The following is a 12377-nucleotide window of genomic DNA, read 5'->3' on the forward strand; positions in this document are numbered from 1 at the left end:
TTTAATGCAAAAAAACTTAGGATAAAGTTGTCCAGCATGAGCTTCAGACCATAGACCCCATTAATCTTGAGCATATTTCTTAAAGTTTACCTGAGCAGAGAAGTCAATTAGCTTTGGAAGCAACAATTTACTTCCTTCATCACTTTTCAGAAAATCCAGCAAACTTCCTGTTACAACAGAAGAAGATTAAGTCAGTGAAGCTTATTACCAAAATAAAGGTCATGCCAGGTCCCCAGTTTTCTGGATCATACAGTTAGGCAGTCTCTTTATGTGATTCAACAACAGTAACATCCAAGTCAGCACGTCAGGCAGCCAAGTTTTGCCATTGTCCTGGGCGTAGAGAACTCCCATCAGACCATACCTTAGTTCAGTGGTGTTAAGTTTGATAAGTATCCTAGTCTACAGACTATTGAGAAAGCTGTCTAGGAGAATCACACATATCAATCCTTCCCAAGTCATAAATAATATGTGGCTCAACACTTGTTTATGAAGTTATCAGCGGAACTGCTTAAAAATAGAACAAAACAAGAAAAACTACCACCCAAGACAATCTGAGAGACAAACCTCACTTATTTTGTGTAGTAATGCTCTAATAAAGGTTGTCCTTTCCTAGAAGTGCAGCCATCCTTGCAGGACCACTCATCACTCACCTTATTACACACATATTTATCAATTTAAGGGCCACATAAGGCAACTTCTAATGTTTGTTTTAATTGCCTTGCTATGTCACCGGACACAAAAGTTAGGTAGGGTGCCCAAAGGAAGCAGAGCTATTTTGGGGGTTAAGCTCTGTATCTGAAACAATTAAAAATGCTACATTTGAGAAAACTGTAAAAAATAGTTTATATCATAAATGCAGCAATAAATCATAAAATTAGAGCCTCAGCCCTCCTCTAGGATAGGTGCTCCTTCACGTTATATCACAGCATTCAAAAGAATAATGCTAAAATCCCGTTTTTCTTCTTTCATTCCTTCCTTTTTAAAGAAAGGGGACTGATTTATGAGAAGCAGAAGAGTTTACTAAAACATTGCTTGCAGATCCAATGTTGTTCTCACCTTTAGCCATAAATTCTGTTATAATATAAATAGGTTCTTCTTTGGTCACTACAGCATAAAGCCTAACGAGCTTATCATGCTGAAGTGTTTTCATGAGGTTGGCTTCCTCCAGAAAGGCTTGCACAGACATCGTTCCAGGCTTCAGAGTCTTCACAGCCACTTTTGTACTGTTATGATAGTAACCTAAAAGGAGGGAATACAATCAGTGCACTTGAAGTCACTCTGCACCGCGCAGCGCCCCGACTAGTAGGAATTTGTAAAGCAGGTGAGGTTGGATTCCAGTGATAGCTAAGAGCTCGAGAGCAAGTGCCAGACATAGCACAAACATTTATGGTAGAATTCTTTTTCATTTCACAACTGATACAACATTGCAGTGAACAATAATCCATTCTCTATTTTTAGAAATCATAGATCTGAAAAAAAAAAAAAAAAATTAAAGAAAGCAAATTATCTTCGTAACAAGTTTTCATTTACAAGTAGCCCATAAAATGTTCAAACAGTCAAGAGATGTTTTAATGAACGTACATGTAGATTGTCTCAGAATCTAATAGAGTTCATGGATTGTTTGCAAGATTCTGGAGCATCTTTAAATACCATTATTATAGCCATTTTATGCATGTTAGTCTCATGCTTATAATCCTTTCTGTAACCCTCAGTGCTCAAAACAGAGCATTACAGGAAAGTGCAATCAAACGAGTGTTCTCATGACAAAAAAATATATGCTGCCAAGACTGCAGTCCTGCAGTGTTCAGAACGAGATTTAAAACATGATAACTTCTTATCATGTAGTCCATGCCAAGAGTTGAATAGACCGTGGTTGTTTCATGTCTGTGTTTATCAAACCTTTTAATGCAATATTCTGATTATATAAAAAGCAACTATCAGTAAAGAGAAAAAGCAATGAACTATTTTCTGCTTTAATGATTTCTAAACATTAAATAAATGTTAAAACTGCATTTAAAAACCCGAGAGTAGCAAGTACTTATCCTAAAGTTTATCTTGTGAATTCATTTAATTTGAAAAAGAAAAGATAGAAAGAGAGGGATATAAATACAAATTCTTCCTAACATTTCAGATTTATGGAGTGCTGTAGTAATATCAAATCCCAGCCTTCTGTTCTCCGCCATAGCCATTTCAACATTGTAAAAATATTTCTCAGAAGAGGTAAAACTTTCATGACTCAATGAAATAGCCTCATTTCCTTATTCAGCAACAATCCAGACAGTATTACCACAGTGGATACACCTCTAAATTGGAGTCCACAATTTTTTAATACTATTTATCATCTTAACATAAGAAATCAGTGGCAAAACAAGAAACTAATTTGCAGATCTTAAGCGATCGCTCTAACCACTGCATCTTCCATCACCTTTCTTAAAGAAGGATCATCACCTGAGAAAAGCCACTATGTCTATCACAAATTATTCACCTCCATCATTATTAAATACATTTTTCCAACCACGGTCAGGTCAAAGCATAACAACGATATGCCTCTGAATGATCTAATAATAAGAAATGACAACTACAGGTCAAATTCTACTGTTAAAGCTGAGGTATACAATTTATATCCATCCGAAAAACAGATGTTAAATATATCTCTTTCTGCTTAAGAAGAAGAAAGCTTATTTGTATCATTTGTAGTATTCCACCACATACCATAAAGCTGAGCACTAGTGCCACTCCCAGTTTGTTGGATGCTCTACTGAACATACTAATTAATAACATTATTTCTGTGAAGCAATTGTGACCAACACATTTAACATTGAGTACGTAACTATTTTACATTCACTAAAGGGATCCACCAAACTACGTTTCACCTTACAGAAAATGTATGTTTCTAACAACACGTCTCCCACACTGAGATTTTCTGCAGGAAAAAAGCCCACCCTGAACCTCTGGTGGTAACACACAACGCAAATTTGCTGATGAAAGCACTAGAGATATTTGATCCTGATCTCTTGCACGTTTATTTATTTCATCAGGCATCGGAGGAGGGGTGGGTGGCGGGACACCAAAACACCGAGGAAAGGTGGTCATCAACTCTATGAGCACACACAGTGGTGCCTGTAAAAAACGGACCCTTGACAGTCTGGAAAAACTGGAATTTGTTACCTCTCTCACCCACCCGCTATCAGCAAAACCAGCATTAGCTTGACTTGGGATGAGGACCACATCAGACCTGGAGCAGGCAGCATCCCTTTAGTAGGCATCTGTACCACCGAGCTTAACAAAGTCCCAGTCCGTATCGTTACTGTGAGCACCTCTGTGGTAGCCTCCGTAAGGCACACTCTTACCGCACAGGCAAGGAACTGCGGCCTTTGTGCAGACCAAGGGAAAGCTGGTGGCCTCAAAGCACTTCGGTGACAGCAAATTTAAGGTCCAATCTGCATCACGGGAAGACTCCAGTGATGCACAGGGAGCTGTGGGAAGGGGGGGTACAGCACTGCATCCCCCTGCTCCGCACAGTGCCTGCAGCTCTGAACCCTTCGCTGACATCTGCCTTGGCTGAACTGAACCTGGCTCCAGGGGTAAACCCACTTGCTGTGCCACGGTATTCCTTGGCAAATGATATGAATGAACATGTGGTCAGTTTGCTGCCTAAACACGAATTCAAAAAGATGGGTAAGCAATGAAATTCTTGCTCACGGGCTAGGACATCTGACATAAAACTCAGATTCTCTGCAAGTAACATTCAGCTCATGTATGTACTGTAAAAATACATTTCTGATACTGATGGGATGTACCAGCAAGTTTTGTTGGTTCATTTTAGATGCCTTTTATTTTAATAACAGTATTTCTGCAGCATGATTTACTCTGATTTTTCTAACAGCTGCAGAAGAAAGTACACATCCAAAATGAGTATTACTTCTAATTTGGGGATTATCAAGTGAGAGCATCTTTTACACCTGAGATGCAAGAAAAATATGTCTCGTTAATAAAATACACTATAATGGTTCCTTTTGGCTTGTTAACTTTTCTCTTAGCCCTGTTTGAGAAGTCTCTTCATGGATTATTAATACGACAAAGCATTATGGTGCACATCATATCAGTGGAACAAAAATGCACAAAACGCAGACCCTGCTCTTGCAGTGCTACTCTGGTTCATCACATCACTAAAGAAGCTGCCCAGACTCACTGAATGGCATGGTCAAAAAAACCTTTCATACCATGGCAGAAAACAAGTCTCTTTGCATGGTTAGACTTCTGTTAAAAATTAAATGTGATGCAAGCAATCGTATGCAAGGCTGATGAATGTGATGATGTCTTACACAGAATGCCATGTTGTTCTCTACATGTTAGAATAGAATCCTCCAAAAATTGTTAGTGTTTTGGGTATTTACTTTGGAGTTGATTATGATTATTTTAACAGAGTAGTATCTCGGACAGACAGGTTGCCCCCAGATTCTTGCATGGGCTTTATCAGGTCAAGCTGTGATATGAATTTATAACAGACAGCAGTGAGGTTGAGCCTACCATTTCTGACCAGATCCCTGGGACTGAAGTTGGACAACTTTGTGAACAAGCCTACAAGATGCAGCTTTCTCCTTCCTCCACTTTCAAATTAATTCCCTCCAAGGTTATACTAGGAACAACCTGTTTGAGCTACGGGGGTATGACACTGTTAGAAGCCAGATGATGTCTCTGGCTGTTACGGTTGCAGGAGGTACTGGGGAAGAGACTGAGGAACAGAAGCTTCTCTGCATCCTATTGCATGTCAGCACATCACTCCTGCTTCACCAGCACTCAGCCGAGGAACAGAGGAACGCAACAGTGGCTCCATCCCTAGCTCATCTCCTTATGGACCATTAAATGTGAAGGCAGAAAGCACAGGCTGCAGTTTTCTAACTGCTTCTATGGTGCAGTGCATAAAATGTCAACACAATTCTGCCATGCTGCTTTCATTTATCACGTCAGCACAGCTGATGGTCAAAACACACACATAAACACTAACTTGGCAGCCTAAAAAGAGAAAGTCTTTATAAAATGTATAAAAATACACATAGCTGTAATGAAGAAATAAAATAAATGCACTTTCAGTAATAGACAAAACTGGGAAACGGTTCATTATCGCAAGTTTTCTCTGTGTAAAAGAAACTCTTCAGAGCTGGAGGAGAATCACCTGCCCATTTTGTAAGATTCTCTGCACAGGACACAGAGGAACACAGCCGAGTGCTTGGCGGGTAGGGAGGTCTGGGGTTTGTTCCTAGGGTTTTCTTAGTCCTCCCATAACAAAAACTAACTTCCTCCAAAATGTGCAAGAGGAAGATGTCAACTTGGAAGCCCAAAGAGTACTTACAGACAAACTAAAAAGAAATGCCTATACAAGATAGGCTGGCATATCTTCACATTGCAGTAACAGTATTATCTCTATCTTCCCGTGTATCACAGAACCTCAGAAGGGTTGAGGTTGGATGGGACCTCTGGAGGGCATCTGGTCCAACCCCCTGATCAAACAGGGCCACCTAGAGCCAGTTGTCCAGGACGGTGTCCAGCTGGCTTTTGAATGTCTCCATGGATGGAGACCCCACAACCCCTCTGGGCAACCAGTGTCAGTTCTTGGTCACTCACACAGTGAAAAAGGGTTTCCTGATGTTTAGAGGGAGCCTCCTGTGTTTCAGTCGTGCCCACTGCCTCTGGTCCTGACACTGGGCACCGCGGAAGGGAGCCTGGCTCCATCCTCTTTGCACCCTCACTTCAAGTATTTACATGAGATCCCCCAGAGCCTTCTCTTCTCCAGGCTGATCAGGCCCAGCTCTCTCAGCCTTTCCTCACAGGAGAGATGCTCCGGTCCCTTGATCATCTTTGTGGCCCTTTGCTCCAGTAGCTCTGTATCTCTCTTTACTGGGGAGTCCAGTTCCTCTGGGACAATGTTCCCTCTGAAATCACAATTCTAAGTACCCTCTATCAAGAAGAAATTTATTTAGTAATTAAACCATGGAACAATATTTCCCTCTAATTCACACTACGGTTGGAAAATAATTTTGTCCTGTATGAGGAGAGAGCATAACAACTAGCTCTCTAATCAGGAGAACGTAACAACTAGGTTATCCTCGGCACCTCTACATAACTCCTAATGCCCTTGGTTGATCATTCCAATAGACAGTGTTTGTCGATAACCTGCACCACCCAGCTGACCTAATACGTCTTTCCCAGCTTGAACTTCCTTGGTTCTAAGGCTAACCACCCTCCCCATTCGAGAGGGCCTGCACCATGCAAATCAGCTTCTCTCGCTTCAGAAAGGATGCAGAGAGGAGGAAACACAGCGATCGCTTTCACAGTACATTAATTTTTCTCACAGCGCAGCAACTCAGAAGCAGGGGTTAGGCCCAATTTAGATGTTAAAATGACACAAACAAGAGGAAACATCTTGAACCAGAAACACCCTTTTTAAAGTTTTATGCCTTTGTGTGTGTATGTGCAGAAGTAATCATTTCCCAAAATGATCTACCTTTTCAAGCAGGTGATTACCTTCTGCCACAAAATCTTTCATAGCATTTCAGTGTCAGTTAAACATTTCTTGTCCTGGTTTATTAGGCAGAAAAAACTGCACAAATGGCTGACACTTGTCTTAACTAATATGTAAATTGTCACTCATGCATATCATAGCTAGAGGGTTTCTTAAGCCTTTTCTTGTGAAGGCCAATAAAACACTGAATTTGGCTATATTTAAATTATTGAAATGTGTTGCTTGCGTTTTTCACATGATTTATATCAAAAGATTGCACCTATGACTGCATTAGAGCTTTCTGATTGTCACTGTAGTTGTGTCTGGAACTTGCCACTCAAACAGCAGCACTCTGTGCTTTCCTTTTCTAAATGAGAGCATCTCTTCAAAGCAATGACATTCCCCTCAGACTGCCCGTGGTCGTCAGAGCCCCCTTCCTAGCTTTGTGTCTCCTAGTAAGCTTTGGGATACACTTTTCAGTTGCTCAGAAATTGCCTGCCTAGAGAAGCTAGCTTAATAATAACCATCATCTGATCTATTATTATTATAACTGTAACAATTTTATTTAAATATAAAGTCTAAAAAGGAGATTCAGTGAAGGGCTAAGAGAATGATTTGGCCTGAAAAAACATCCTAATGAAGAGATTGGGAGTTGACCTCAAACAAGATGGTAACAAGTGTGTAAGTAATAAACTGTACACAGAACAGGCAATATGGAACCCAAAAGGATGCTCAGATGACTGAAAAGTCAGCATTTCAAAAGCAAGAGGATTAAATAACTTTTACAGAAGGTGATTCGATACTGGTCATAGCTCCTTGCCACAGGAAGTCACTGAGGCTGAGAAAATAAGAATGTTTATAAGAAAACAAAGCTAATTACGGTTATAAAAATTAACACTATCATTTTTTTGCCGGGTATATATTGACACTTACAACTTGTAAGTCTTATGACACTTTCATTATTGGGAACGTGCATGATAGTTCAAGGTAGGGCGTGATGAATCTCTAATGTTCTTACTACATAAGTCAACTACTTTCTCAGCCGCAATCTGGCAGGCAATAATCTTGGACTAATTGTCCCTGTTTTTCACCCAGTGTGGCAGTCTCATACATTATATTTCAGCCTCTTCTTTACCAAGAGACAATGAAAACTCTATACATAATTCACTAAAAGACACGATTTCTTTCTATTTCAGGTTCTTTATCACTTTCTGATTTGAAACAAAGTTCTGAGATGCCCACTGATTTTGAGAATCAGGAGTCACATCTTACTATAACCCTCTACTTCCTCCACAAAACACAACCAGAAAAAACCCTACTGTCTTCAACCCTCTAAATTACAGTGCTTATTCACTATTTTTTTTTTTTTCCTGAAAAAGACACCAAAGGATTTGTTCCATGATATCAGGTATCTCTCCGCTTGCAGATCCCCTCTTCTGACAAGAAGGTATATTCTGGGCCTGACTCTGCTATATCAGACCAGGTTCATGTCCACTGTTATTCTGAATGACTCTGAAATTACACTTCTTTCAGCAGATTTAAATACTCTTTCCAAAGGAACAAACTTACCCATCCAGACTTCTCCAAATTGACCAGCTCCAAGTTTCTTCACTAATTTAATTGATTCCCGTGGAATTTCCCACGCATCTTTATCCCATGGTTTTTGAGGCTTGGGACTAATACAAGCTTTTTCCAACTTTCTGCATAAGCCATCTGATTGCTCTGGTTTTCAAAGGAAAAACAAAATACAAAATCCATTACACTTCTTTGCCTCATGACTTGAGACAAACATTATTTAATTACAGGTGTGCACTAATCAGCCTAAAATAGTTGTCAAAATAAACAGGTGTTTTGATGAAAATGTAACCTTTCTGGTGCTTTTACATAACTTTAAGCACCTCTGAACTGAAATTTGGTATTCAGAGACAAATTTAATAAAGAACTGTCACATGCATCTGGTTGCCATCAGATTATTAAGGTTTTTTTCGGTACAATTCATACCAACTAAATAAAATATAAGATCTGCTTACTGATACTATGTTGATGAAGTCAGGCTTGGAACCTGTATTCTGAATTTGTCATTAAATTTTCTTGTTGCATTGTTTCAGACACGTGTATGCAAGCATAAGTAGGTCACCATTATTTTTTGTTCTCCAGATGCTGATCAGCTACAACTTTAATTCAAATGTAGAATACTTCCCAGGTTTTCCAGCTGTGCCTAAGATTTACCACACATGTCTAACAACTAAGAGAAATCTCATGACCAAGCCCTCAGCATAACTGAAAAATCGCTATGTGATTTTCTGTCCTACATTTTTTGTCTTCTCTGTCTTCCCAGTTACAAGACTAAACCCCACATATTTTGGAGCTATCCACCAGGAGGTTATGCAGAATAAAAAGTCACTTTTGTAGCTAAAACATAGGTAGAAACTTATCCCTTCCCCCACCCTTTATTAGCAATAAATGTAGACATACTATGTGGGTGAAATTTTCCTGCTTTTAAGTCAATGTACTTTTACTTTCTTCAAAATGCTATTCACAATAAGCAAAAAATTAAATAATTTTATAAGAAAAATAAAATCAATACCACACTCAACACTGCAAGAAGACATTCAGAAGTCTATACATATTTCTACTAATTGTGAATATAAATTTACTTTCAAATACAGAATGTATTTATTTACAATGCAGTCAATTCTTACTGTAGTTCCACATCATCATAAATTTGATGAGGTGTTTTATAAAGCTATTCTTTATTTCACAATGGTATGTCACAAAGCAAGCAGCATCAGGTCTGATTATGATAACAACGTTACTTGGGTTCCAACCAGTTTTATTTTATCTTTGATAACATGCATGCCTGGGTTATTTAGTTAAAAAAAAATATTAAAAGGCTTGAAACAAAATAAGAAAATATTTGTTTTCCTTCACACGAAATAATGGCTGTATTCATTTAAGTAATCCACTAACTGATTTAACTTACTTTGATAATGTTTGATCATATCATTGATGTTAGGAAAAGTTATTCTTGGAGAGATGTAAAACCCTCCATTATCTAGACTCCTAATTTTGTAGTGCTTAATAACATCGCCATGCTGTGGATCATAGTCTCTTATGGAGAGAGAATAGCTGCCTGTGGATAAAGAAAGAAGAGTCATTAACAGGTAGCAAAAGTCTATAGTGTCCATGCATATACAGTCAAGCCTAACAAAATCACCTTTTTGTCTCTTTTTTTATGCCCTTATTTCCTCAAAAAACATTTTGCAATCACCAGGAGGAAGTTAGCCAATAGCTGGTCCTGAACTGGTCACCAAAACGCTTAGTGTCACACTTTCTTTTTCAATCTTATTCAACAAACTCAGGAGTTCCATAATCCCAGCAGCTCCATGTGCAACACCCATGTCTGCAGCAAGCCCCCCCAGCTCAAGCGGAACCGGCTGGGAAAGCAAGGCCGGGGCTGTCACACTACCCAGGCAGAAGCTGAAATTTGGTGATCAGCATTTCAGAAAAGGAACACGCTGGATGTCATGGGCCAACTAACAAAAGGATAGTTTGGAGATGGCTTGAGGCTTATGGGAGGGAGAGCAGATCTCTTAGTCCTGGGGAGCCAAATCTCAGCTGGGATTTAAGATGTGACAGCAGAGCATTAACTACAGAGCTCTTCTTTTCCTCTACTCATACAACTCCCGTTGTCCATTTTCAAAGGTTAAGAAACCAGCTCAACCCCTTCTCTCTCTCCACACACAGATCCAGTGACAGAGAGGGATAGAAAGAAATATTTTGGGGGTGCCTCAGCAGCCTATGTTGAATTTAGGAGCCTTCCTTTGAGAGCACAGAAACAATGATACGGACCCATTACAGAAACCTACCTAATCGAGAATCTGCACTGGTAGGGCCAGAAAAGCTACCCTGTGGAGAAGACAGACATATGATCCACTGAAGGGATCCATACGTCTTCCTCTGGAGGATGCAGTGTTAGACTATCCTTCTGGAGTGCCCAGTCAAGCTGCTGTCAGAGTCCAGATGCTGGGACAGAACCTCCTACACTCTTCTCAAAGTCCCAGCCAAAGAGTCTGGAGACTTCACTGTGCTTTTCATACAGAGTTCTGTCTACAACACAAACCTCTACCAAAAAACTTCTTGAAAGTGTGCTTTCTCTGTACACTACAGTGCAGAATTGTAAACCCCCATTATGCACTAACTACATTTTAAGACTTGTAGCAATGGATACAGACCCAATAATGGAAGACTATAAAATGCAGCATCTACTATTTACAGTGAAAAATGTCCTTCAATAAAGGAATCACAAATGTTAGGAAGAAAAAGGATCTCTCACTTCATTCCTTTGTGCTTCTTGTCAGTGTGATCACATGCACACACACTTTTTTTTTTCCCCCCCATCTCAACTTTGGTTGTTAACCTGTAACTCTCTTATCTCTTTTTCTGGTGATTTTCTCATCCTTCTTATTCCTACAGAACTGCAGAAAATTCACACAATAGGACACACTAGGACTACTCCACACCCAGTGCCACCTGACATCACAGACTGTATGTTTTTAACTCTCCTATCAATTGCAAAGTAACCCACCCCAAAGCCTACCTTTCAATGTTTCACTTTCTCTGATAAGGAAAGCTCCAGGACTATTTCCAGGAGCCAGGAGTTGTCTTTCAGCATCTTTTCGGGTTATATCTTTGAAGAACCATCTGAAAAGTATTTCAAAGAGTTAGAACCATTTCTTTCCCCCACCCACAAAGGATACACCACCAGGGTGAAAAAGTTGTTTGCCAGTAGTTAGAGTCCAGGAAAACTTACTCTTCTGTTTCAAGGGTGTCTACTTTTGCTACGTAGTTGCTGGGAATGAAGCCTTCCTTCCTTGTTGTGAGAGATTTTGCTCTCCACCATTCTCCCAGCCTGAAAAACAGAAAAAAATGTAGCATTCATAGGAAAGGAAAGTGATAAAGTGTTATTTGGGCTCTACTGTGCTTTGCCCACACCGGAGAGAGAGGCATCATCTTTTCTCTGAACTCAAGCCCCCTGAGAAGCCTTTGGCTCTGTCAGATCAATGTTTGGTCTCTGTTACCAAGGGCGCGTTTGTATTTTCACATATAAGGGAGCTCTCTTACCGTTAATACACTGATGTTACGAGTAGGATATCAAAAAATTACAAAGGGCATTAGATGAGTCCGAAGAAAAACTACAATACAATCAGTACTGTCATACTTACTCCTCAATAACTTTCAATTTCTCTCCTTTCTTGAAGGACAAGTCATCTTCATGAATGCCATCATAGGGATACAAAGCTATCACAATGACTCCATGCTCCTCTGTTGCTACAAAGGTAGAAAGCCAAAGCACATTTGCATTATTTTGCAGGCTGATATGGGCATAGCAAACAGCAGTATGATTCCTATGAAAACGTACCTTCACTGACAAACCTCTGTCCTGGTAAGAGCTGTGCTTCTGGATTTGCCTACAACAAAATATGTCTTTAATTAAGCAGTTTTAGATCTTTGTGAGAATCTTACATTACAATGACATATTGTTCAGTTGCTTTGGTATAATCTTATATGTCTTAAATTAAAAGGAAATGCTCCAATCTTTTCCCACCATTCTTCAAAAGCAAATTACAACATAAAAATATAGTAAGTCCCCACTAGATTTTGAATCAAGTGACTCAGACCTTGGGACCGTGTGGCACAAGCTGTGGGGAGGAAGTTCACAACTTCTGCTGCTGAGGCTTTAGGCAGGGCATTCTAACAGGACAGTTATTAACATGTAGCTGCCATGCTAAAGAACTACAGTCACGGTTACTTTGCTAAGATTGTGCAAGGAAAAAAAAAAAAAAAAAGAGTAATTTAGAAAAAGCAATGATAG

The 12377-nt window shown here is 39.6% G+C and overlaps 1 protein-coding gene across 3 annotated transcripts in view; it reads right to left on the reverse strand.

Moving 5' to 3' along the window:
- LYN (LYN proto-oncogene, Src family tyrosine kinase) overlaps window positions 1-12377 on the reverse strand; it is a 55136-nt gene that overhangs the window by 19381 nt on the left and 23378 nt on the right. For all 3 annotated transcript variants that reach the window (XM_032994397.2, XM_032994395.2, XM_032994396.2), the window contains 8 exons: window positions 11925-11973; window positions 11728-11833; window positions 11316-11414; window positions 11103-11206; window positions 9486-9635; window positions 8072-8224; window positions 1057-1239; window positions 91-167 (listed from right to left, as the gene is read on the reverse strand). In XM_032994397.2, coding sequence (XP_032850288.1) covers window positions 91-167; window positions 1057-1239; window positions 8072-8224; window positions 9486-9635; window positions 11103-11206; window positions 11316-11414; window positions 11728-11833; window positions 11925-11973 — 921 coding nt within the window. The remainder of the gene's footprint in view (window positions 1-90; window positions 168-1056; window positions 1240-8071; window positions 8225-9485; window positions 9636-11102; window positions 11207-11315; window positions 11415-11727; window positions 11834-11924; window positions 11974-12377) is intronic.

The sequence above is a fragment of the Tyto alba genome, unplaced genomic scaffold (genome assembly GCF_018691265.1).
Source record: "Tyto alba isolate M040663 unplaced genomic scaffold, T.alba_DEE_v4.0 Super-Scaffold_9, whole genome shotgun sequence".
Classification (NCBI taxonomy): Eukaryota; Metazoa; Chordata; class Aves; order Strigiformes; family Tytonidae; genus Tyto; species Tyto alba.